The 26542-nt window shown below is 39.5% G+C and overlaps 1 protein-coding gene and 1 long non-coding RNA gene across 3 annotated transcripts in view; one reads left to right on the top strand and one right to left on the bottom strand.

Moving 5' to 3' along the window:
- Rala (RAS like proto-oncogene A) overlaps positions 1-26542 on the bottom strand; it is a 56747-nt gene that overhangs the window by 15797 nt on the left and 14408 nt on the right. The window contains exons 1-2 of one of the 2 annotated variants that reach the window (XM_031357966.1): positions 13087-13197; positions 1199-1348 (exon numbers count right to left, since the gene is read on the bottom strand). In XM_031357966.1, coding sequence (XP_031213826.1) covers positions 1199-1312 — 114 coding nt within the window. In that variant the 5' untranslated portion in view covers positions 1313-1348; positions 13087-13197. Of the gene's footprint in view, positions 1-1198; positions 1349-13086; positions 13198-26542 lie in introns of those variants that run through there. The other variant, XM_031357965.1, reaches the window with a different exon arrangement.
- LOC116081428 lies at positions 13335-13723 on the top strand. The gene is made up of 2 exons (XR_004114884.1): positions 13335-13492; positions 13567-13723. It is a non-coding gene; the product is annotated as an uncharacterized LOC116081428 (long non-coding RNA).

A 26542-nucleotide genomic window follows, 5' to 3' on the forward strand; every position in this document is an offset into this window, starting at 1 on the left:
AAAAAAAAAAAAAAAAAAAAAAAAGCAAGATAAGAAACTTCATCACACAGAAGGGTGCATGTGCCTGGGGTAAATTTTGCAGTAGCAACCTCAACACTAACCCACTTGATTGGCTGTTACCCTGTGGGAACAAACTACTATCGGTTGCATGACTACTGCTGAGACCCTGTGACACAACTGCCACCTGTATTCCACAGCTTACTTATACTTGTGATCACAGAGTCATCTAGGGATGGCCTGGTGGTCAAAGGGTCCAGGGCCTGGCCTTGTCTTAGGCTGGTGAAAGACTGGGCCAGGTGACAACCCACATTCCCACCAGTCATTTTGACATGCTGGCAGCAGATCAGGAGGAGCTAGTGCAAGCTGGGAGGGTAAGTCCACTCCAGCCCCACATCCATGAACATGCTTATCTCCATGTTTGAAGCAGCTGTCTTCCTCAGCCTGCAAGGGTCTGACTGTCATCTAAAGATGACCTCTATTTTTTTCTTCTGTGTTTTGACAAACACTGAAGAAGCCAGAACTGTTTCACTTCTCTTGGGCAAACCTCAGGACTGGTTTATTTGATGTTATAGAGCTTTTACTGCTTTTAGTACATAATTAGCAATCAACTGTTTTGTATACTTGTTTTTAGTCGTCACTTCAACAAGCACTTGTAATTACAGCTATTAGAGTGAAGTGTCTTACCTATTTTAGGAAAGTTAAAACATGAATGCTCTTAGTTTGGCTTCCTTATTGGCAGGAAAGGGACTAGTGATAGGCCTAGTGTCTCAGGCCTGCAACTTTACATGTGGGAAGCTGAGGCAGACAAACTGCCCTGAGCTTTTCAAGGCAGTATAGACTTGTGAGTGAGATCCTGCCTCAAATCCCAACCTAAAAAAGGGAGGGAAGGGCTAATACAAAGGTTAGTTTGAGAGAAGACTAGATAAGAAATAAACAGTATAGAATATGCAAATGAACAAAGAATTCACTACTGCTTCCACCTCCTCCCAATTTTTTTTTTTAGCCTGTGGTCTAGAGACTGGCTTATAAGTTTTTGACTTGTAAAATTAAGTAGGCACTGATGTTGGCTCTCAACTTAAAATGGAAAAAATATTAGGGGCTTCAAGGAGTTAAGGAATCCTACCAAATAACACTAAAACTAAGGTAGAGGGTACTCAGTCTAAGTTTAAGCTTTATTCAAGTGAAGTTGGGCACTTACCTCATCATACATGAACTGCAGAGTCAGGGCAGACTTGCCCACACCACCACTGCCCACCATGATGACTTTGTGTAAGGCCAAAGAATTCTGACCCTTGGGCTTGTTTGCAGCCATCCTGTTTCCCAGAGTCCTCAGAGGATTAAGAAGAATCTAAGACAAATCAAACAGCGAGGGCTCAGTATACTCCTTAGAATTCTGGTTGCAGGAAGAAATAATGTTCTTAGGGTTCAAGACACTAGCTCTCATTCTACAGTGACTGTAAATAGATAGTAACCAGAGTGCACACTCTTAGAGGGAGAATCATCCATCAAAGAATGCCATAGCAATGAGACAAGCTGCAAGTGGCATTTCACTACGAATAGATTCTATAATGAGTTCTGACCAAATGTAAAAATTCCCAGGGCAAGCACAAGCTGCTAATAGGGGGGATTAGTTACACTGGAGTATTGAGAACAGGTTAAAGCATCATTTGTTTTCATGTTAATTCATATGCTCAATGCTTGAAGAAGTGTCCTCCTAATTTCAGCAGGAAACAAAGACTACCATTTGTGTTAATGGCATCCTTAGAAATACTTGCTGTAAGTGAAGAAACCTCATCCAACAACCGTTAACAGACTTACAAAAAGGATTCCAGCAGTGCATAATTCAACAACCATGCTATGGGGACATCTGTGGTTTTCAGAGTAACCAATATAACATGACTGCTTCAACGTAGCATGCCCTTGCTTTCCTTAGAACATTCTTTTGTTTTAATACATTAAGGCTCTCAACGTGGAGTCTAGACTCTTACTTATAGATGCTGTAGTGGTGATGTGGGTACACTGGTGCCTTTGGCCAGGGTGCCAGGTCTTAAGAGGAAAGCACATTGCAAAGTCACAGCAAGCACAGCCCATGGGGAGGCTCGAGCAAGGACTCTGTGGTTAGGCGATCAAGGGGGGACAACTCCATCCTTAGTATCTCCTCCACATTTTGTAACAGGTTTGCTTAGCAGCAGTTCACAGACCTATCTCTGTCTGCCCACCTCCCTGTGCCGTGTCTTAGCTCAGCTCAGTCAAAACTTCACTGGTTCCTTCTGTATATAGTCCTCTCTGACTTCCACTTTTGTCATCAGGTTTCCTGGTAATCCAGCTCCCTCCTCTCAGTTTTGGGGTTCCAGTCTCACCAGAAACACTCAATATAAATTGAACTTTCCTTTTCTCTGTGTTCCCAAGTAGCAGCTGATACTTTCCTTTTAAAACCCTCATCACGTTTTGAAATTACCTGAGTATGTAGTTGTTCAAAAAACAGGTTTTCTCACGTATGGTACGGTATGCCAGAAATCACTTGATTACAGAACCACTATGTCTATTTGGTTATGAATTTTTCACTTCATTATCACATAAGAATGAGTGTGTTATGTGTACATATGCTTGTGCATACACAATGTCAGAATGTAGGCATGTAAATGCCTCATTAGACATGTAAAGGGTCAAAATTGGGTTACCAGGTTGCTTTGGCCTAGTAGAGAATGCGTAGTAAGCCAAAGATTTGTACCTCAGTGGTTTTCAGGAAGTGAAGACAGAAAGAACAGGGATGGGGATTTCAATATTCCTGTCAAGGGCATGCCCCAAATGACCTAACCTCCTTCTACTAGGTCACACCTCCTAAACATTCTGCCATGGCCCAACAAGTTAGTACCACAAGTTAGCATTAAAGCTTTCAATGTTAGAGATCCAAACTATAATAACCAGTCCAGATATTGTTTTATATGGTAAATATCTAAAGTCACTTTCTACCAGAACATTAGATATACATTAAAAAAAGAAAATTCCACTAGTACAATGAAAAAAAAAAAAGGGCGTGTGCATGTCTTGGAGGGGTAACGGGATGATTCGTTTAACAGATAGTCAAGATGGAGGTCTATGAAGATGTGACCTCTGAGAGCTGAGAACTGAAGTTCATGAAAGCTGCAGCCAGTTTGAAAGGCAGAACATTTCAGACATCAGGAACACAGGGCACAATGAACATGAAGGGGTTGGCATGTTCTGAGGACTGGAAAAAGGCTGGTGGTGAGATGCCTGGTAAGAAACATGGAAGCAGCATGACATAGGACTGAAAGGTAGGCAGAGACAGGATCACAAGAGGCAATGAAAGTCACGGGAAAGTGCTTGGATTTCACTGTAAGGGCACAAAGAAAACTGTAGATGGTTTAAGCAGGAGCATGTCATAATTTCATTTGAGTTTTTAAAAAGATTACCACGACTGGTATGTGGAGAACTGGTGGCACAGTCTAAGAGCTGAAAAGAATTGGAAAAACTTGGTGGAACATGTCTGTTATTCTAGTACTTGGGAAATGAAGGCAGGAGAATCAATAGTTCAAAGTCATGCTTGGCTACACTGGAGCTCAAGGTTAGCCTGAACTACAGGAGACCCTGTATCATCCCCATTCCCTCCTCCTCAAACAAAAAGACTTGAAAATACAGGGGTTGATCTTAGCTTCCTGTACATCAGGGCAGAAGAGAGGCATGGGCTGCAATGGCAGGCAGCACAGACACTCCAGCAGTGCTGGTTCTGCCCTCTTATCTCTGAAATCAATACTATGCATATCAGAGACAGCACTTCCTGAGCACTCACTAAGTGCCAGGCATTGTTTTGAGTTCACTGTACATAGTACCTTAGTCTAGTTCATTTATGGGCAGCCCTATGGTGTATGTGCTACTTTAATTTCCTGTAACAGATGAGTTACAAGAGTTGCAAAGGTGACATGCTCCAAGTAAGACAGACTGGCCTTTGTAAGGACCCTGCTGTGTAGGACATTTCCAAAAACAAGTGATGGGCATGCTGGTTTGACTAGGTGGAGGAAAATGAAACAAACTTCTAAGTTTTGGGCATAAACATCTGAATGTGTATTGATACTATTACCAAAAATGGAGCCAAGAGCCCAGAGATAACTCAGCAGGCTAGCCAACTTGACTCCTGTAGGGTCAGAGATGCAATGAGAAAACAGGCAAACAGAGAACAGAGATCTGGCAAGGTGGGATAGTTCTAGTGGGTATGGGAAGACTCAATATCAAGGAAGTGAAAATGGGGTAAGTTGTGGAAAAAGTATAGAAATTGATTTTTACTTTGAAGATGGAAAAGTGGAGACCTGGTGTTACCAGGAACAAAGTGGGTCACTTATTTGCCTTTTAATATTGGTAAAGTACGGTCTACATGGTAATCATTAAAAACAGGATAAACATGATAATACAGAAAAAGGCCAACTCTAGTATCTAAGTCTTCTAATGGGACCCAGAATACAACAAAAGCAGGGGTATCTCTTCCACTGTAATGCAAGATAAGGCCAAGAAAGAAAGAGCACAAATGAGGACCATAGATGGACTTAGTCATTTCCTCAGCTAATTGTTTCTACATTTCTTCAGTGGAATACGATCATACAAGATAGTGAGCATGCAAAAGTGAGGATGGCTTGTTGATCTAGAGAACAGAATATGCAGAAACAGATCTAAATACATACTGTGATCCTGTGCAACAAAGGTGGTGAATCACATGCAAGGATAAGAGCAATTAAACGAATGATCTTAAGATTTTTAGTAAATCATCCCAAAAAGAAGAAACAGCCAAGTTTATTACACTATATAGCCAAATAAGTCAAAGATACATTTTTAGGCTGGCCATGGCAGAAGGTGCTACAGACCCAGCACTTAGGACATGAGGCAGGAGTGCTGCAGCCTGGACTGTATAACAGGACCTTGTCTTAACATACTAGTAACAGTAATAGTTCTAATAACAGTTTCCCCATGAAAAAAGTTACCATAGGTAAAATCAATGTAGAAAATGTAGAAAATGAAATAGAATAGTTCTAAAAAGGCTTAAGAAAAATACAACAAAAACTTTATTGGAATATCATTTCACTCATCGGATACATTTTTTTTTCCATTTTGTATGGTCAATGAATTAAAAGTATTATGTTTTTGAAGGGTTGTAAACAAACCAAGTCATGAATTGGCAATAGAGAATGTAGCCTGGAAGTCTAACATAGAACTGGCACTTTAAAGAAAATACTTGCTTATATGAAACCAGGCTACTCTGTGTCTTATTAGGTTCACACTGGACCCAAGTCCACAGGACACAGCGGCTTTGTGTAGGCTCAGGAGCAGATTTGGATTCAGTAAGAAAACCTGCTTCCATCTCAGACCCCAGTGGGCTCTACCTCCAAACCTGCCTGCCCCAGCTGCTTCAGATGTAAGAGACCCTGCCCCAGTGGCTGGCCTCTGGCCTTGGCTAGGTTCCCTGGAGATAGCCCAAAGCCACCCAGCCAGTCACATTGCCTTGTGATTCCAGTTTGGTAGGTCAAAACATTAAAAGACAACCAACACTCCAAATCTAGATATTCAGGTCCTACTGTAAAAAGACAATCAATAAATGAAGACAACATGCCCTACTCTAATCACCACTTTCAAAGTCATGTCCCCTACCTTAGATGAAAGATGAAATTTAAGACACAATTCAAAAGAACAATTACAAACATGTTCAGCTAATTTAAAGCATTTAAAGAGGCATAAATACCTGAACTTAAAACAAGACAGTAAAGAGAATACAAGTAAATGGCCCAGTGAAATAATGAAGATAATGGATATAAAATTACAGTTTAAACAAGGGAAACACTAAAGAAAATTCAAACTGAATTGAAGCAAAAATAGAAAATTAAGTCTAATAAAAAATTCAGTAGGATGCCTCGGGAACAGAATGGACCACATAGAAGACAGAATATTTATTTGGGGCTTTAGGGGATATAGAAACTAAACCATTCAACCAAAGAAAATGATAAATTAAAAAAACATTGATAGAATATGGATGAATTCTGAGATACTATGAAAACCAAATTTATGAATTATGGGCATAAAAGGAGATGAATTCTGGGCTGGTGAGATGGCTCAGCAGGTAAGAGCACTGACTGTTCTTCTGAAGGTCCTGAGTTCAAATCCCAGCAACCATATGGTGGCTCACAACCACCCGTAATGAGATCTGACGCCCTCTTCTGGTGTGTCTGAAGATAGCTACAGTGTACTTATTTATAATAATAAATAAATCTTTAAAAAAAATCCCTTAAAAAAAAAGGAGATGAATTCCAGGCTAAAAGGTACAATTAACATTTTTAATAAAATCACACAAAAAATTCCAAATCTAAAGAAAGAGATACCCATCCAGGCAAAAGAGGCTCACAGAACACCAAAAATAAAACAGAAAGTAGACTGCCCATCTATAATAGTTAAAACAAACAAACAAAAACCCAAATACTAAAGTAGGGTACTGAGAGAGAAGGGCAAAGTCACATATAAAGGTGGACCCATCAAAATAAAAGCTAATTATTTGATGAAGACTTTTAAGCCAGCAGAGTTTAGAAAGACATATTCCAAGTTCTGGAAAGATAATTAAATTAAAATTGAAGGAGAAATAAAACTTTTTGTGAAATAAATGATCACTCAGCTAGCTCTACAAAGGATACAGGACAGAATACTTTGGACTGAAGAACGGGATAAACACACCCAAGATGGCAGAGAAACAATAAATAATATGAAGTAATCAAAAAAGGTCTGAGAAAACAATACAAAATGAAAAGTATACTTTTCAATACTATGGATATTGATGGTCTCAATTTCCTAATTAAAAAATACGGACTAGCAGAGTGGGTTAAAAAGCACGACTCATCTTTTGGCAGTCTCTCAGAAATACACCTCTGGTTGAAAAGATAGAAAAAGATATTTCAAGAACATAGATCTAGGAATGATGCAGACATAATTATTCTATTATCAGATAAAATGGGCTTTAACACTAGTTAGAAGAGATAAAGGTCATTTCATATTTATTAAGGGAACAATTCATAAAGCAAACAGTACAATTCTATGCACCAAACAGAGGTGCACATATATAAAACCCCAGATTAACCCCAGAACAGTTGCAGTGGGACATTCAATACTCCACTGTCACCAATAGACAGGTCACCTGGAGAAGAGGAGGGAGGGAAAAGAGGAGGGGGATGGGAGTGGAGGAAAAGGCAGTGTGGGGGTAGACAGAACATTTCAACTAAGCATTGAAGAATACACATACCTTTGCAAAAGTTTACAGAACCTTTTCCAAAACTATCAGAACATAAAGCAAGTGTCGACAAATAGAAATATTGAAACAGCTAGGTAGTGGTGCATGCCTTTAATCCCAGCAATTGGGAGGCAGAGCAGGTCGATCTCTCTGAATTCAGGCCAATTCTGGGTCTACATAGTGGGTTCCAGAACAGTCAAAGCTACAGAGAAACCCTGTCTCAAACCTCTCCCCACCCCCCACAATTGGAGTATCATCCTATTTTCTACATGACCACAAGAGAATATCATCGACAAGAGAAACCATACACAACTGTACACAAGCTTGAAAACTAAACAAGACACTATTGGATAATAAATGGATCATGCAGAAACTAAAAAATTTTGTAGAACTAAATGAAAATGAAAGCATAACATGCCAAAATCTCTGGGATACAATAAAGGTAGTCCTAAGAGCAAACCTTAAGGCCTTGGAAAAAGAACAAATTCTCAAATTAGTATATGGGGGAAAATAATTAAAATTGGAGCAGAAATTAGAGAAAGAGAAACAAAAAATGCAAAGAATGAATGAAATCAAGAGATGGTTGTTTAAAAGGTAAACTGCCAAACCCCTATCCAAATTATCCAAAAATTAACTAATAAAATTAGAAATAAAGAGACATTACAATAGATACCAAAGAAATTCATAAAATTATTAGGATGCATTTAAAGTCTTATATTACACTAACATGGAAAGTATAAAAGAAATGGATCAATTTCTAGATGCATTAGACCCACCAAAATTAAACCAAATGGGAATAAATAATTTAAGCAAATCCATAACCAGCAATGAGATTGAAACAATAATAAAAGGTCTTCCAACTAAAATAATTCTAAGAAACAGATGAATTTATTAAAGAATTTTGAGACCTTCAAAACAGAATATCAGTACCATTCAAATAAAATAGAAAAAGGAGGAATGCTCCAAAATTCTTTTTATGAACCCAGCAGTACTGTGATATCAAACCTAGCAAAGATACAACCACAACACAATGAGATCAGAGACCAATCTCCCTTATGAGCACAGATGCAAAAATCCTCAAAAAAATTCTGGCAAACATGATTCAAGATCCCATCAAAAGATAATTCATGATCTCTTTGCCTTCATTTCAGAGACGCATGCATGAAAATTCATAAATGTGACATATCACTTAAAGGTACTCAAAGAAAGACATCACATGAATATCTCAATATATATAGAAAAAGTCCTTAATAACTATCCAACAATCTCTCCCTGATCAAAGTCACAGAGAGCCTAAGGATGGAGGAAGAACACCTCAGTGTACTAACGCTGTGACAGACCTAGACAGCACCATGCTACACGGAGAGGCACTTCTGCTCAGACCCTCAATAAGAAGAGGGTGTCTACTCTCTTCACTCATATTCAGTACAGTTTCTGTAGCTAGGGCAGTAAGTTAAAAGAAATACTGAAAGAAATAAAAGTTGGAAATGAAGAATTCAAAGTATCCCTAATTGTAGATTCTATGATTCTTTACAGAAAAGACATCAGAGACTCCACTGAACAACTCTTTTCTTTTATTAGATATTTTTTTATTTTTATTTACATGCCATATTTCCCAGATTCCCCTCCAAAAAAACAAAAAAAATAACTCCCTGTTCCCTCCCCACTCCCCCTGCTCACCAACCCATCCTCTCCTGCTTCCTGGCCCTGGCATTCCCCTACACTGGGGCACAGAACCTTCACAGGGCCAAGGACCTCTCCTCCCATTGATGACTGACTTGGCCATCCTCTACTATACACATGCTGCCAGAGCAATTAGTCCCATCATGTGTACTCCCTGGTTGGTGGTTGAGTCCCTGGGAGCTCTGAGGGTACTGGTTAGTTCATATTGTTGTTCGTCCTAAGGGGCTGCAAACCCTTCAGCTCCTTGGGTCCTTTCTCTAACTCCTTCATTGGGGACCCTGTACTCAGTTCAATGGGTGGCTGTGAGCCTCTACTTCTGTATTAGTCGGGTATTGTCAGAGCCTCTCAGAAGACAGCTATATCAGGCTGGATTGTACTACCTTTGGTCTCTGCACCAGTTAGTCTCTGCAACTCTTTCCATGGGTATTTTGTTCCCCCTTGTAAGAAGGAATGAAGTGTCCATATTTTGGTCTTCCTTCTTCTTGAGTTTCTTGTGATTTGTGGGCTGTTCTTCATGTATTCCGACCCTCTGGGCTAATAACCACTTATCAGAGAAGTGCATACCATGTGTGTTCTTTTGTGATTGGGTTACCTCACTCAGGATGATATTCTCCAGATCCATCCATTTCCCTAAGAATTTCATAAATTCATTGTTTTTAATAGCTGAGTAGTACTCCATTGTGTAGATGTACCACATTTTCTGTATCCATTCCTCTGTTGAGGGACATCTAGGTTGTTTCCAGTTTCTGGCTATTATAAATAAGGCTGCTATGAACATGGTGGAGCATGTGTCCTTATTACATGGAACAACTCTTAAACGCTAGTAAGCACTTTCACCAAAGTGCTAGGACATATGAATGTTATGGGAATGACCAACTGCTTTCTGATTGGATTTAGAGCAACCTCCACAAGATGGAACTCATGCCTGGCACCAGTATTAGAGCAAGAACCTGTGGTTACATAGGTTAGGCCCTAAGAGAGACCCTATTATTATTTGCTAAATCGACTATTAAACTTACTTCTTATGAGTTGTTATGCACATAAATCAGTCTACTTCAGCAGAGAATCTTCTTTTAGTAGCAGAGAGAAACACAAAGACCCACAAGTGGTCAACACGGACAGAACAAGAATGTGCAGTGCTCAGATCAAGACAGACAAAACCTCAGCAAAGAGGGGAGACGTGATCACGAAGCCCCAGCCCACCCCAGTTGAGAAGCTGTTGGCAGACAAAGAATCAGTTTCTCCTCAGGGTTGTGGGCCATGAGATGCTACTCCTGTGTTCTACGAGATGGCCTCACACCCATAAACATACTGGCAGAGCTGAGTGAACTTGGGGTTTGTGAAGTTGGGAAGTGGAGGAGGAATCAGAACAGGGAAGTGGGAGGTGGGCTTGATGAGAACACATTATCGGAGCTGGAAGAAAAGCTTAGCAGTTAAAAGCACTTGCTGCTCTCACAGAGACCTGGGTTCAGCTACCTGTTCCAACATGGTGGCTCACAGCCATCTGATACTCCATTTTCATATCTGATGCCCTCTGTGGGCACCAGGCAAAATACTCATATACAACACATAAAAACAAATAAATCTCTTAAAAAATAACCTGTATTGTCAGAATGTATAAAAGACACTAGAAGATAGAAAACAATTGGTTTTGGGTATGCGCAGTAAGTTGCATAGTGTTAGTCTAGGCTTTTTTTCTGTTTATTGTTATATCAAAATTAACAACATCAATCAAAATAAAATAATCAATTTAACCATATTTCAATGATCCAGCTTAAAAAGACTAGTAGGATGCTTGAGGTCCTGCATTCATTCCTCAACACCAAAACAGACAACCAGCCAACCAAACCATATCCCAAGAGTAGTGAATTGGTCAACTGAACAAGATTTATATTAAGTATCAAACCAAACATATATTCCTATTTTAAAATTTATTTGACTGTATGTAAATATATATGGTGTGTATGTGTGTTGTTGCACTTATGTGGAGGTCAGGTGATAATTTTGTGGATTATATTCTCTTCATCAACTTTACAAGGGTTCAGAGGATTAAGCTCAGGTAAAAAGATTTGCATGGCAAATACCTTTACCTACTAAAGTCCTTGCCCCTCAAACTGTATGTTAAAGAAATATTGGGAAAAGGTTGGTTAGTATACAATGATTAGAAAATGAAATATTGCTACAACTATTATTAAGACAAGGTCTCTTGGAACATACAGCCCCAAATGGGATGACTCTATCAATGTCCCCTACCCTGACCTTTATGGCTCAGGGAACCACTCAGGATGAGGCAGAAAGAATGTAAGAAGCAAGGGGGATGGGAGATAAGAAAACAAGGCCCTCCAAATCAACATAAGTAAGCAAAGCTCAGATGAATTCACAGAGAATGAGGCAGCAAGCACAGGGCCTGCATGGGTCTGCACCAGGTATATATGATGGCTGCCTGTTTAGTGTTTCAGTGGGATTCCTATGTATGAACTTGTGGGTTTCTAATTCTTGTGCCTTCTCTCTAGATCTTTTCCTTTTGTTTGTTTTCTCCAAATCCTGTATAATATTTTTATTTGTTGTATTTTGTTATTAACCCGTAGAAGCCTGTTTGTTTTCTAATGACAGAAGGAGAGGGAGTGGATCTAGAGGGAAAGGGAGTGGATCTGGATGGAAGGAGAGGTGAGGAGCTGCTGGGAGAAGTAGAGGGAGAGGAAACTGTACTTAGGAAATCTATTTTCAATAAAGGGTGTGTGTGGGGGTTCTCATGCTGTAGTCCAAACTGGCCTGGAACTTGTAATTCTCCTGCCTAAGCCCTCCAAGTACTGGAATTACAAGCATGCAAAGTCATGAAACATGAAACATTTTAAAATAAGCATCTAAGTATAGCCTCAGGTTTACAAACATTTAACAGTCTACTTTTTAAGGTAGAGTCAGTGTTCTCTTTATGTAGTGGCTTCTTTGCTTTTTTGAGTTAAGACGTCATGCGGCCATACTTCTTCCTATAACCAAAAGCCACACCAATACACATTTATTGTGAAAGTCAGGTACTGTCTTAAGGACATACTGCCTTAAGGGCATACTGATTAGGCAATGCTTTCAAAATTACTTCCCGAAATAATATCTAGAAATCAAGAATTTAAAACTGAAGATCAACTCTCTAGCCATGAAGATTCTCTTTGTGCCAATGAATTCTGCCCTTTTACAGATCACACATTGAACCACTACTCTGAGGAACTGTGGCTGAACAGTCAATTCTTTTTAAGGAACAATGAGGAATGGGAGGGAGGAGGGAAGTAGGGGATTTTAAATTGTGCTTGCTACACATACCACTTCTGTTCATCCAGTCAGGTCTGCATCTTGGTAGCGCTATAAGATACACACTGTATCTAACATGTCTTCATAGGCTCATTTCCAAGAGTTTCTCTTCTAGTCCTAGCACTGGTGCTGATCACCTGAGGCTCACACAAGCAGTCCTGCAACCTGTGCTCTCTTTCCTCTCTCAACACATATAGGGAAGGACTGGCTCAGAAGTGGAGAGCAGGTGTTCTTGCAGAGGACCCAGGTTCCATCTACAGCACCCACATGGCAGGTTATAGCCATCCCTAACTCCAGTTCCCGGAAATTTAATGCCTTCTTATGTCTTCTCAGGGGCACCAGGCACATATGTACACAAGGCACACATGCATGAAGGCAAAACATTCATACACAGAATGAATACATACATAAAAATCTAAAATTATGCTATTTAAAAAAAACTCATAGCTGGGCCATGGTGGTACACATCTTTAATCACAGCACTGGGAAGGAAGAGGTGCCTGGTCTACAGAATGTGTTTCAGGATTGCCAGAGCTACACAGAGAGATTCTGTCTCTAAAATTAAAAGGAAAAAACAAACTACCAACCGACCCAATGAAAAAGTTCATATAGTTAACACAAGACAAAAAACAAAGGGTATTAGATAAAATTCCTATCTTCAAGTAAGAACGACACATGACCGTTGCCTTTTTGGGTCTAAGTTACTTTATTTCACACAGTACGTTCTAGTCTAACTTTCAGGTTCACTGAAAGACCCGTTCTCAAAGTAATGTGATTTTAATAAGCTGCTTTACTTTTTACCTAGAAAAGTTAAAAATACATACAGTAACCCTGAAGAACCACGAAAGGTAGCACAGAAGCCAAACCCTTCAGTTTCATGTGAGGAGACAGGCACCAGAAGACTGAGGTCACTTGCAAGAGGTCTCAGGGAGTTGTGTAGAGCAGTGGTTCTCAACTTTGCTCATGCTGTGCTGACTCCCAACCATAGAAGTACTTCATTGCTACTTCATAACTGTATGAATCATAATTGAAAACTACTGTGGCAGAAATAAACCCAGACCTAACCCAGAGGTCAAGGCAGGCTGACCTAACTGGCTTACTACACTACAAGACCTAGTTTACTTTGAAGTAGGACTGGCCGGAATGTGACTTAACAGCTTCTTCCTGAGCAGGAATTTAGAACACACCTTGGCAGCAGTGGGAGCTTTAAGAGGACAAAGGCTTGTTTCAGTAGGTGCTTTAACAGCCACATTCCATCCCCAGGGAATCAGCAGCAGCTCTTACAGCACCTTTCTCTTCCTCAGTTCTCCTGGTCATGAATCAGTACCTGCTCATAACTAACCCCAAAGTGAGTCAGGCTTGACTCTAAGGGCTTGAAAAGAAGATAATAAAAGATTAAAGCTCTTTCCACGCTACTTTACAAGAGTTCAACCCAATAAACTACAAGCAAGAACAGATGAAGCCTGGGTTGGTTTAATTCAAGTATAATGAATTCTTAAGCCTAAATATAGCGTTACTCTCATAAACTGAAGGAATATTCAGAAGAAGGATCAAGTAATGCAGAATTTTGGTTTGCTAGTTTACATTTCAGTCAACAGGACACAACTATAATGAAGTATGATGGGGCTAAATAGATAAAAGACAGGAGAATAGGGTTTTGACTCTGACCTTCAAATATGTCTACAAAGGACAATGTCAAAGGGACTACAGAGCTCCTCCGATGAATTCTGCCTGCATTGTAATGAAAGGTAAAGTTACCTTGTAAAAGAGGGAATCTTGACCATAGGCTAAGATAATTCCTTAGTACCACCTTTCACTACTGTTTTCTCTTCTTTTCTTTCTTTTTAAATGAGGTTTGCTAATCTTTTTAAAATTGGTATTTTATTTGTTTACACTTCAAATGTTATCCCCTTTCCCAGTTTCCCCTCTGCAAATCCCCTATACACCATCTCCCCTTACCTGTTTCTATGAGGGTGCTCCCCACCTACCTACCCACTCCCACCTCACCACCCTAGCATTCCTCTACACTGGGACATCAAGCCTTTACAGGACCAAGGGCCTCCCTTCCAACTGATGCCAGCTAAGGCCCCTTCAGCTCCTTCAGCACTTCCCCTAACTCCTCAACTGGGGTCCCTGTGCTCAGTCGATGGTTGTAAGCCTCCACATCTGTATTGGTCAGGATCTAGCAGAGCCTCTCAAGGGACAGCTGTATCAGGCTCCTGTCAGCAAGCACTCAGCAATAGTGTCTGGGTTTGGTGTTTGCATGTGGATGGATCCCCGGTGGGGCAGTCTCTGGATGGCCTTCCCTTCAGCCTCTGTTCCACTTTTTGTCCCCTCGTTTCCTTTAGACAGGAGCAATTCTGGGTTAAAATTTTGGAGATGTGTGGGTGGCCCCATCACTCAACCAAGTTGGAAGGGGGTGTATGCTTAACATCTGGATATGGTCTCAACAGATTCTCCGTCCCCTTTGTTCAGCTAAAATCATCCCTGTGGGGTCCTGGGAGACTCTTGCTTCCCTGGCATCTGGGACTTTCTGGTTGCTACCCCCCAGATCTCCATCCCCATTGCTACACACCTCTGTTCAATTTCCTGACCCTCTGTACATCTCTTCCATCTTCTCCCATACCTGATTCTGCCCCTCTTTCTTCCCCTTCCCCTCCTCTCTTTCTCCCAAGTCCCTCTCACCCTCTACTTCCCTTGATTTTATTGTTCCCTAAGTAGGACTGAAGCATCCACTCTTTGGTCTTCCTTCCTCTTGAGCTTCATGTGGTCCATGAATTGTATCGTGGGTATTCCATGCTCTTTGCCTAATATCCACTTATCAGTGAGTACATACTATGTGTGTTCTTTTGTGATTGAGTTACCTCACTCAGGATATTGTCTAGATCCATCCATTTGCCTGCGATTTTCATGAAGTCATTGTTTTTCATAGCTGAGTAGTACTCAATTGTGTAAATGAACCACATTTTTCTGTATGCATTCCTCTGCTGAGGAATATCTGGGTTCTTTCCAGCTTCTGGTTATTATAATATGGATGCTATGAACATAGTGGAGCATATTCTGGGTATATGCCCAGGAGAGGTATAGCTGGGTCCTCAGGTAGTGCTATGTCCAATTTTGAGGAACCACCAGACTGATTAAGAGATATTAACGAATAGTGATTGTTGCTTCCTGTTATTTTTGTCATAAGAGGTGGAATTATGTTTGTGTGGCTATCTTCTTTTGGATTTGTTGGAAGATTATGTTCTTGCTTTTTCCCTCCTTGTGTTGGCATTTTCCATCTATTATCCTTTGAAGGGCTGTATTTGTGGAGAGATATTATGTGAATTTGGTTTTGTCATGGAATATCTTGTTTTCTCCATCTATGGTAATTTAGAGTTTGGCTGGGTATAGTAGTCTGGGCTGGCATTTATATTCTCTTAGGGTCTGTATGACATCTTCCCAGGATCTTCTAGCTTTCATAGTCTCTGGTGAGAAGTCTGGTGTAATTCTGATAGGTCTGCCTTTATATGTTATTTGACCTTGTTCCCTTACTGCTTTTAATATTCTTTCTTTGTTTTGTGCATTTTGTGTTTTGACTATTATGTAATGGGAGGAATTTCTTTTCTGATCCAATCTCTTTGGAGTTCTGTAGGCTTCTTATATGTTTATGGGCAACTCTTTCTTTAGGTTAGGGAAGTTTTCTTCTATAATTTTTGTTGAAGATATTTATTGGCCCTCTAAGTTGGGAATCTACCCTCTCTTCTATATCTATTATCTTTAGGTTTGGTCTTCTCATTGTGTCCTGGATTTCCTTTGGGTTAGGAGCTTTTTATATTTTCTTTGACTGTTATTTCAATGTTTTCTATGGTATCTTCTGCTCCTGAGATTCTCTCTTCTATCTCTTGTATTCTGTTGGTGATGCTTGCAATTATGACTCCTGATCTCTTTCCTTCTATCTCCAGGGTTGCCTTCCTTTCTGATTTCTTTATTGCTTTATTTCCATTTTTAGCTCCCGGATGGTTTTTTTCAATTCCTTCACCTGTTTGGTTGTTTTCCTGTAATTCTTTAAGGGATATCTGTGTTTTCTCTTTAAGGGCTTCTAGCTGTTTACCTGTGTTCTCCTGAAACCAACAAATAAAACATAAGAACTCCGTATCTTCATGGGACAATACATATTGTTGTTTGGCTTCTTTCATCCAGCGTGATTCTGAGAGCCATGCTGTTGCTTGTATCAATAATTCATTTCTTCTTTTTGCTAAATAGTACTGTGCAGTGTGGACATACTGCAATTTCTTAGCCATTCACTTTCTTTAAGGGAATATTTCTTTAAGGGAGTTGTGTCCTTCTTAAAGTCCTCTATCATCATCATGAGATGTGATTTTAAATCAGTCTTGCTTTTCCAGTGTGTTGGAGTATCCAGGGCTTGCTGTGGTGGGAGAACTGGGTTCTGATGATGCCAAATAGCCTTGGTTTCTGTTTCTTATTTACTTGCACTTGTCTCTCTCCATCTGGTTATCTGTTGTGTTAGCTGGTCTTGCTGTCTCTGTCTGTGGCTTGTCCCTCCTGTAAGTCTGTGTGTCAGCACTCCTGGGAGACCAGCTCTCTCCTGGTGAGATTTGGATATGGAGAACTGTGGCACAGGGTCAGCTCCGGACGCAGATGGAAACTGGAAGGATGATGTCCCAGGCTGTTCCTTGGTTGCTGTATCCTGATGGTTCTGGGCAGATCCCTCTTGGGTCAGGAATTTGAGAAGTGGTAGTCTCACATGTGCTCTTAGGTTTGTCAGCACTCCTGGGAGACCAGCTCTCTCCCAGTGGGATTTGGGTAGGAAGAGCAGTGGCACGCGGTCAGCTCCAGGTGCAGATGGAAACCAGAAGGCCTCTTTTCTCTTTTTTATTCCCTACATCTTAAATGCTGTATGTTAACCCTGAGGATTATGCAATTACTGCTAATGAAATATTTGGGGACAATTTGGGGACATTTTGGGTCAACTATCAAAATAGATTTGTAGACAGCTAAATACTAATATCAAAAATAAGCTTTGTTAGGACTGACATGACTCGGAATACTCTAATGTCTAGATGGGAAAAAACAGCCTGGATTATCAAAACTTGGACCTACCTACTGTGACTCTATGCATACTTTAGAAGTTTACTTGTACAGATTTACTAAAATATACTATATAGAAAGTAAACGGCATACATTCACACATTTGGACATTATAATCCCTTCGTTCCCCTACACTTCTCTTCTACATAGACCTGATTTTCTGTAACAGATTAGTGAAGGATTTTCCAGTTACATAAAAAGGAAATTATGTAATATGTACTGCTTTCTTCTTTTAAATTGATTTGTTAAAAACTAAAAAAGCTAATGAGAAAATTAATTGCTTGCTTGGCAAGCATGGATATGCAGAAACCAACAAATAAAACATAAAAACTCCATATCTTCATGGGACAATACATATTGTTGTTTGGCTTCTTTCATCCAGCGTGATTCTGAGAGCCACGCTGTTGCTTGTATCAATAATTCATTTCCTCTGATTGCTAAATAGTACTGTGCAGTGTGGACATACTGCAATTCCTTAGCCATTCATTTTCTGATAGCATCTCTATTGTTTACAGCTGTCAATATTTGTTGATAAAGTGACAAAGGGCAATAAAGCAAAGGTAAGCTTTTCAAAAGTGATGCTGGTATCCATTTGTAAAAATTAACATATCACCAAATCTCATACCAAACAAACAAGTAACTCTAAGTGGGCCATTCTAAATATAAAAACTAAGCCACCATTCTGGAAGAACTCTGACTTAGGTAATAACTTACTAAGACCAAAAGCAAAATCTATAAAGACCAAATGGATGAAGTCACAAAACTGTGCTCTTGAAAGTACAATTAACAATGTAAAAAAGATAAGCTACAGATGAGGAAAAGACAAGAAATGTGCAAATTTTGTCTAATGGCAAAATCTTTCCGGTTTTACTGTAAAAACTGGAACGAACTACCTATAAGCACTCATCAAAGAATTAAACAGCAAAAAATGGGGTAGAAGACAGACTGACTGAATTCCTTATTCTATATCCACATTATAGTGATTTCCAAGATGACCACTTTAATGCACATTTGCTTAACAGTCAGTGATAAACATAGCAATTATTTTGTGATCCACACAACTCAATCAAAATCTTTTTAGTTAAAATATTTGCAGTGCTGTAGAGGTGGCTCAGTGAGTAAATGTTTGCTGTTTAAGCCTAGGGACCTGAGTTTGAATCTCCATCAACCACATAAAAGTCAGGCAGGGCTGTCACCGCAGCAAGTCTGTAGCCCAAGCAGAGGACAGGTGGATGTTGAGTGAGATGTGTTTTTTCTACTTGGGTAATGTGAACGTGCCCATAATGGTAGGAAAGGCTATTTAAAGAGTTGATTTGCACAGCTTTCCCCTCCTCCTGCCTGCTTTCCAGGTGGTTAATTCCTCAGTGGTTTCCCAGAATTTTAGAGCAGATTTCTACAGTGCTTCTCATTATGGTATCAGGATTTCCTAGTGAAGTGCTGTCTGTTTTAGTGCATCTAGTACACTTTCTGTAAAGGAAGCTACACACACACACACACACACACACACACACACACACACACACGAAACAACTCTAAGAAACTACCTTGAAGAATAGTTTATTAATAGTAATAAATCTGAGCTGGATCCCAGGAGGGACAGGAACCCTTCTTAGAATTCATTAAGAGTCCGGGATGTAGCTCAGCATTAAGTGATTGCTCTGGGTAAAGTTACAATGCCATTTTCTCAATTTCCCACTCTGGCTCCTGACAAACCCTAACCAGAGGGCTAGGCAGAAGAGGTAGAACCAGCAAATGAAGGCCCATGAGTCACACTACTCCCATGCTGTACCTGTGTATGGAGGACACAAGAAGCATGGAAGCTGTCTGTGTTAGCTTTCATAAGGCTGTTCCCCAAAATGCCCCTACCAATATGTCAGAATTGTTACAGATAATAATCCTCCTAAGTTAAGCCATTTTTATGCAATTTCCTTAATGAATTAATATAAGCATATCAATTTTATAAAATTTTATAGAAGGCCTGACTACAATGGAATTCTATTTTCTGGTATGGCAGTCTCTACAAAGCCTTTCTCCTTGTATAGGTAATTGGAAACTTAGAAGTTTAAAGGTAGTCTGAAAGGCCCTAGCCAAGCTCATGTCTAAATACTTGGTACCCAGTTGGTGGACTATTTAGGAAGGATTAGAAGGTGTGGCTTTGATGAGCATGCGGCCCTGGGATCATTCCCAAAGCACCCTCTCTGCCTCCTGTCTGCAGATCCAGATATGAGCTCTCACCTGTCTCTGCCAACATGCTTTTGCTCAGTCATCATGGACTCTAACCCTCTGAAATTTTAAGCCATTAAACTTGCTTTCTCTTCTAAGCTGTCTTCATTATGGTGTTTGGGACAACAATAGAAAAGAAAACAGAAATTAGTATCAAGAGGTAGGTACTGCTGTGACAGACTTGACCATGTGGTTTCCCTAGACATATGTTAAGACTTTGAGACTTTGGACTAGAAAAGTGGTTAAATGTTATAAACAGAGCTTAATGGGCCATCAGAGTTGAAGCTTGGAAGACAGTAGTGCCAAGAGCAAAATGGACTGTAGAGGCCCAGCTTAGGTTTCAGAGGGGAATAATATTAACTAGACTAGAAACCATTTTTGTGGTAGTCTAACAGCTATCTGATATGCCTTCTGCCCCTATTTTAGGAATCTGCCTGAGGCTAAATTGAAAAGTAACAGACTAATTTCTTTGGCAGAGGAGATTTCGAGACAACCTAGTGCTGTCACATGGTCACTGGTCATTACTTCTAAGCAGGTCTAAAACAAAGAAAGCAAGTGGGGCAAGAGGAAATACAAAACATAATTTTAAGAGAAAGTTAATGTTGAAGCCAAGGCTTGTTCTAAGAGATAATAAGGATTGAGGTGAGGCCTAATGTGCACTGGAATAAAAGGAGGGGTGCCATCAGAGCAAGAACACTTTCCCAAGCTAAGCTTCCAAGTTGTAAAAAGGCCTACTAAGCAATTTTCTGCTTCTAAAAAGCAACAAACAAATGCTGCTGTAAATATGATTCAAGGGGCCCGGGCTCCATTCCAATCAGGCAGCAGAACTTAAGTGTTGTCCATGTTGCTCTGGCTTTAGTCAGGAAGACACATGAGAAAGAAAGAGGGATGCAGAATCTTCCTCTGCGATTAGGGAGAGTAACTGAGGCTGCACGTGTGGCAGGGAGCCACTGCTTGTAGGCCCTGAAAGGGCCTTATGAGAAGCTAAGAAAGTGAAGCCCAGATTATGTCAGAGGTGTCAGAACTGTGGTACATCTGCCAAGGAGAGCTGCACACAGGGAGTGGAACCAGTCTGGGAAATGTATATTGTAGGCAGCATAGTCAGAAGGGCTGAGCTATTTAAGCTTTTTGACATCAGACAACAACTAACAGGATTTAGAATTTGCTCTTCTGTATTTTGGTTTTACTTTCTTCCAATATTTCCTCACTGCACCCCACCCCCCACTTAGGAACACTAATGTATATTCTGTGCCACTGTATGTTGGAAGTATGTAATTTCCTTTTTTATCTTCATAAGCAGTTACAGTTAAGACACTGCCCTGAGCCTCAGAAGAGGACTTTTGAAGTAGGACTAAATGCATTTTGCATTATAATATGGCCAGAAGCCCATGGCGTCCAGGGAATGGAATGTGGTTTGAATGAGAATGTTGCCCACATGCTCATAAGATGAATACTTGGTCCCAAGTTGGTAGACTGTTTAGAAAGGACTAGGAGGAGCGGCCTTGATAAACTTTCTATTATAAGTTGCCTTCTTGGTCACAGTGTTTGTCACAGCAACAGAAAAGTAACTAATACAGAAGTTTGAAAATAGCATTTATGTAGGAACTTTATTTTTAACATATAAATACAAACAAAAATATCAGCAAAATAAAATTTCTGTAATAACTTGACTAGTTATACATTTAAAATGTTTAATTTTCAGGACACTTAGGTTATTTGGATACCAGTTTTCTACAATGAATTTTATTCATAAAATCAGAGGAAAAAGGAAAAAAAAACTTGGTGAAAATTAAAAAAAAAAGTACAAGTGTTTATGACTATAATATAACCAAACTGTCACAAATAACTACTTTGGGCAACTACTAAAGCACTGATCGCACGGCAATGCTGAGAGAACACAACTTGAAAATTTTTATTAGAATTCAATTAGACCAGTGTGGGCAACAGCCCCTAAGAAGGCTCCCAACCAATGCTGTACTAAGGCTGGTATGCATGAGCAGTACAATGCACTTGAGAGGAAGGAATATCACAAAGGAAAAGGTTTCTGTTCTCTCAGTTTTATTTAGGGGAAACCATGTGGTGAGTAGTTTTATGGAGAGTCCCAGGCTCCTGTGAACAGTAATATAAACTAGAAAGCAGATTCTCTAGACCCAGCAAAGTCTCATTTGATTGCTGCCTGATGGGATACTGAGTTAGAACCATATAGCTAGGCAGGTTTTAGATTCTGATTCACAGAAGGAGTGAGAGAAATAAATGTACACTGTTCTAAGCAGCAAAGGTTAGGGTGGTTTGTAATACAGCAAGATATGACTATACAGCTAGCTTATAATTTTGGAGGCTGTTATGATTTAGGTTAAAATGTCCTTTAAAACCTCATGTCCTGAAGGCTTGACCTCTTAAGCTACAGAGAGGTGGAGCCTCTAGGAGGTAACTTGGCTAGAGCTCCAATCTCACTGATACATTATCCACCATGGAGTCACAGCTAAATAGACTATTGGGAGGAGGTGATGGGAACTTGAGACAAGGTCTAATTCCTCATTTGCTGCCCACCCCCCTTGCTTGTCTCCAGCAGTCTAGTGGCTCTATTTTGCTATGTACTTTATGTCATGATGCTTGGCCTCATAAGGGCCTAGAAACAATTTTCTTCCTTTTATATTGTTTTGGTTTTTTTCAGTATTTTGTCACAAAGATGAAAAGCTAAGAGACTTTTCAGGAACCCATCTTAGGAAAGGTGCCTAGGCTGCAAGCCAGTTTGCTCTAAATTCAAGGTTCTGACTTCTTATGTTTTGACTAAAACAAAACAAAAACTTAAATACATTCCTGAAAAAAAATTCAGTTTTCTTATTTGGCTTCTGCTTCTTTGATTTCCTACCAGCATTTCAACCTTTCTTCAACTACTATAAATCTAGAGTCAGTAAGCTTTCTAGCAAATACTTAAAAGCTTTGTAGCATCTATTCAACTCCACCACTAGGACTGACAATACCTAAGCGGGAGAGTATGGCTATATTCCAATAAAACTTTTATTCTAAAATCTGGCAGTGGGGTGGATTTGGCTCTTTGCCCCTTTTATAAATGATCTTGGTAACCCTAATGCTTCCCCTAATACAGCAGATCCCATTCACTGTGGCTAATTAAAGAGACATCACCCCACAAAGCTGTCATCTTGCCTCTCATCAATTTGTTCCTCTCTGAGATGGATCCATCCCTTCATCTTTGTTTTTTGTTTTTGTGTTTTGAGACAGGGTTTCTCTATGTAGCCCTGGACATCTTGGAACTCACTCTGTAGATAAAGCTGGCTTTGAATTCAGATCTGCCTCTGCCTCCCTAATGCTGGGATTGAAGGCATGCACCACCACTGCCCAGCTCCCTTACTTCAGCTGCACTTCCATTTTTATAATCATTAATGTATTCCTTTCATTGTTTCTCACACCTGCTCTTACTGACTCTTGTTATGGACACTGATGATCTCTACACTGTTAATATTAAAGGTCAATTTCTAATCTTCATGATTCTTCTTGCGGTAGCAGTTGACTGAAAGTCATTCCTTTTCATAAACAACTTCCTTGAAAAAAATTATTTATTTTTATACATGTGTATGTATGTGTGTGTCTGTATGTAAGCCCTGTGTGTGTGTGTGTGTGTGTGTGTAGGTGCTCGTGGAGGCCAGAGGAGGGTATTGTATCTCCAGGATCTGCAAAGGTAGTTAGTTGTGAGTGCTCTTATGTTGCTCCTAGAAACTGTAGTCTGGTTCTCTGGAAGAGCAGCAAACTCTTTTAGTCACCAAACCATCTTGCAAGGTGATAGAACTGTGACAATAAACAAACTGAGGAGAATCCCTGCACACATGGATATTATTTCTATAAGACAGCATCTTAAAGGATGTGAGAATGAGCCATGTTTTATCTTCTTCCATATATGAGATTACAAAAGCATATGGAATAGCTAGAGACCACTCTGGGGCTTTATCTGATGATGTGGAGTCTTGGAGTAGATACAGGTTGAGAGCTTTGTCAGCTGGGAAGATTGATCAACTTGATGTGTGGGGTTGCCCTTGACTGATAAAGGGAAAGTGAAGAGAGACTTGTGGAGTTAGATTAATTAAGAGTTCAGTTTTAGTATCTTGGAATGGAGAGAGTTATGTTAAAGATTAGTAGACAGCTGGCTCAGGTATTGAGTAGAAAAATGAATGTGAATCTGGCATTAGAGAAGAAATGAATCTGAAGTATAAATGAGCTTCCTTATGTATGAACCCAGTGGTTTGAATGTTTGTCATCTCCAAAGTGCAGCCCACAAGGCAAAGTGGCACCAAGTGGAGCTTTGGGGAGATTAGGCTATGAGGACAGAACCCAGAACAAATGGAGTATATGTATTTATAAATGGACTAGAGGAGACTGCACTTCCACTGTATGAGGACAGGGTTTGTCATCTTGCAGGTACCATCTTAAAGCAAAGAACAGGCTTCTCTAAGCAACAAGCCTGTGGCATCTTGTTATTAGGCTTACAGACTCAAATCTACAAAAGTAAATTCCTTTGCTTTATAACTCCCCAATCCTAGATGTTTTGTTATTATACAAATAGCACAAGAATGAGTAAGGTAAACAATACAATTCTCTTGTATTAAAAAGGATTTGAGTTGAGCACCAGTACTCTTCTACCTCTGCTTCCTGGGTATAGATACAGTATGACTAGCTGCTTCACGCTCCTGCTTCCCATGATGAACTGCTCCCTTGAAGGGTGAGCCCAAATAAACCCTCCCTTCCTTCTGTCTGTTTTGTCAAGGTACTTTATCACAGAAATGACACAACACTTGTACTGTAGATATGTCATTCCTCCTCAGTTTATCTAAAGAATCAGGGTGGAAACTGGTCAATCAGTTGTAAGTTTGAAAATACTAAAGCTCTAAGTGCTCAATACTGAAGAAGAGAAGCAAAGAGACTAACCAGGTTCTGTTTTGTTCACTCATCAAGCTTTGCAGGGAGTTTCCTCCACCACAAGGCTGCTGCCTTGAGATTTTACACTCTCTATAACAGATGCATACCCATTAGCTTCAAATGTTACAGAAAGAGCAACTGAAGGAGTCTTAAAAAAACAAAGCAAAACAAAAAAACAAAAACCCCAGTTGCTGTCATTTTTCTCTTTCTCATTTCATTTATAAAGCCATAACGGCTAATTCATCCCAGTTTGGATATGAAGAAAATCATTAGTAACAGCTTTCATCTTAACACATGTTCACATGACTAGCTTAAAAAGGAAATGTCCTTTCTGAACCTTTGTGCCGTCACACCTTGACAAAGCCATAAAATGAGTTTTACTAATTAATATAACAAAAAATGGCCACAAAAAAGAAAACTGTTGTTTACCCATGGCCTAATAACTGTAATATAAGAAACAGTATTTTCCATGTGTATGTGTGTGTTCTAAATCCTAATGATGTTAAAGTTACAATTATGATTGCAATATTTCTCACCATTTAAGGTTCAAAATTCATCAAAGATTTGGTTATATTAAATTAATTTATTAATATAATGAAACAGCAACAAGTAATTTATGAGCAGGATATGGGTCTCTTACATTTTGCACAATTTGCTCATGGGATGTCATGTATTCTAATAATGCATAATAGAAGAAATTTTAATAAGAAGGTATTAAAATCTCACTAAATGCAGGAATAACTTCACCATTTTATAATCTCAGTAGTAACAATGCTGTGACAAAGATTAACTCTGGGGTTTTAAAAAATAAAAACTTTTGGTTAAAAAACAAATTGTTATTATTTGTATCAAAAAGTTAAATATATAACAAAATTAGATGGGGCTCAAAGCCATAACAACAAAGTTCTACTAACAATTCACAACAAAGTAGTAACCAACTCAATAGGAAACAAGAGGAGGATGGAACACTGTTCTTCTGAAGTAATACAAAGTTATCCTTTTAACTCTGAGCCAAAGGTAAGCAGACAGTGCTCTTATATCCTTATTAATAGGAGTGAACTAGTATGTGCTACAACACAAGGATAAACTTTAGAAATTAAACTATGGTTCTAGAGATGAAAAACCTCTCAAAATGATCATCAATGAGCAAATGCCTACAATCTACTGTCCTCTTAACACACATACCAAAATCCAAGACTCATGTGACTTTCTCAACAACAAACTTAGCTGCCAGAAGCAGTACTCAAGTAAGAAAGAAAACTTTGGTCTGCATTTAAACACCATTTAAGCTGATATACAAAACCCATAAAAACTATACATATTTTATCATGTCATATTTTGGTACTTCTATACATTGTATAATGTTTATATCAGATAATTCATAAATTAATCTCATTTAAAATAGCTTATGATGAAAATGTTCAAAGTTTTTTCTTCCACTGTTGGGTTTGGTGTGGAAGTGGAGAAAACTCACTTCAGATATGGAAGCTTTAAAATGAAAGCTTTGTTTTCTGAGAGCTCAGGGAAGTGGCCAGTTCATGATCTGAACCAAGTACCTGAAAGGAGATTGTACAACATTTTTAAAAATGGGAATACTTTATTGAAAAGTACGTTGCCTAGAGTAATGCCATGATGACAAACAAGCAATAAAGATTCTGCACTCAGAATTTCATGTCTCACAAATTCCTCTTTTGGGGGGATTGGGGATAGTATTCAAGGCAGGGTTTCTCTGTGTAGCTTGACTGTCTTGGAACTAGCTCTGTAATCCAGGCTAACCTTGAACTCATAGAGATCTATCTGCCTCTGGCTCCCAAGTGTTAGGATTACAGGTATGTGTCACCACCACCCAGTCAAACAAATTCCACAATTCAACAGCAATCTGACGTATTACTGTCTAATAATTTTCCGAGTATCAAATGAATAACAATCTGTTCCACTGAGACTGTGGGATTTATACTTTGGATGCTGGAAAAAAAAAACAAAACAAAACCAAACAGACAACTTTTAGACTAGAGAGAGAGAGAGAGAGAGAGA

Source organism: Mastomys coucha, unplaced genomic scaffold (genome assembly GCF_008632895.1).
Source record: "Mastomys coucha isolate ucsf_1 unplaced genomic scaffold, UCSF_Mcou_1 pScaffold7, whole genome shotgun sequence".
Taxonomy (NCBI): domain Eukaryota; kingdom Metazoa; phylum Chordata; class Mammalia; order Rodentia; family Muridae; genus Mastomys; species Mastomys coucha.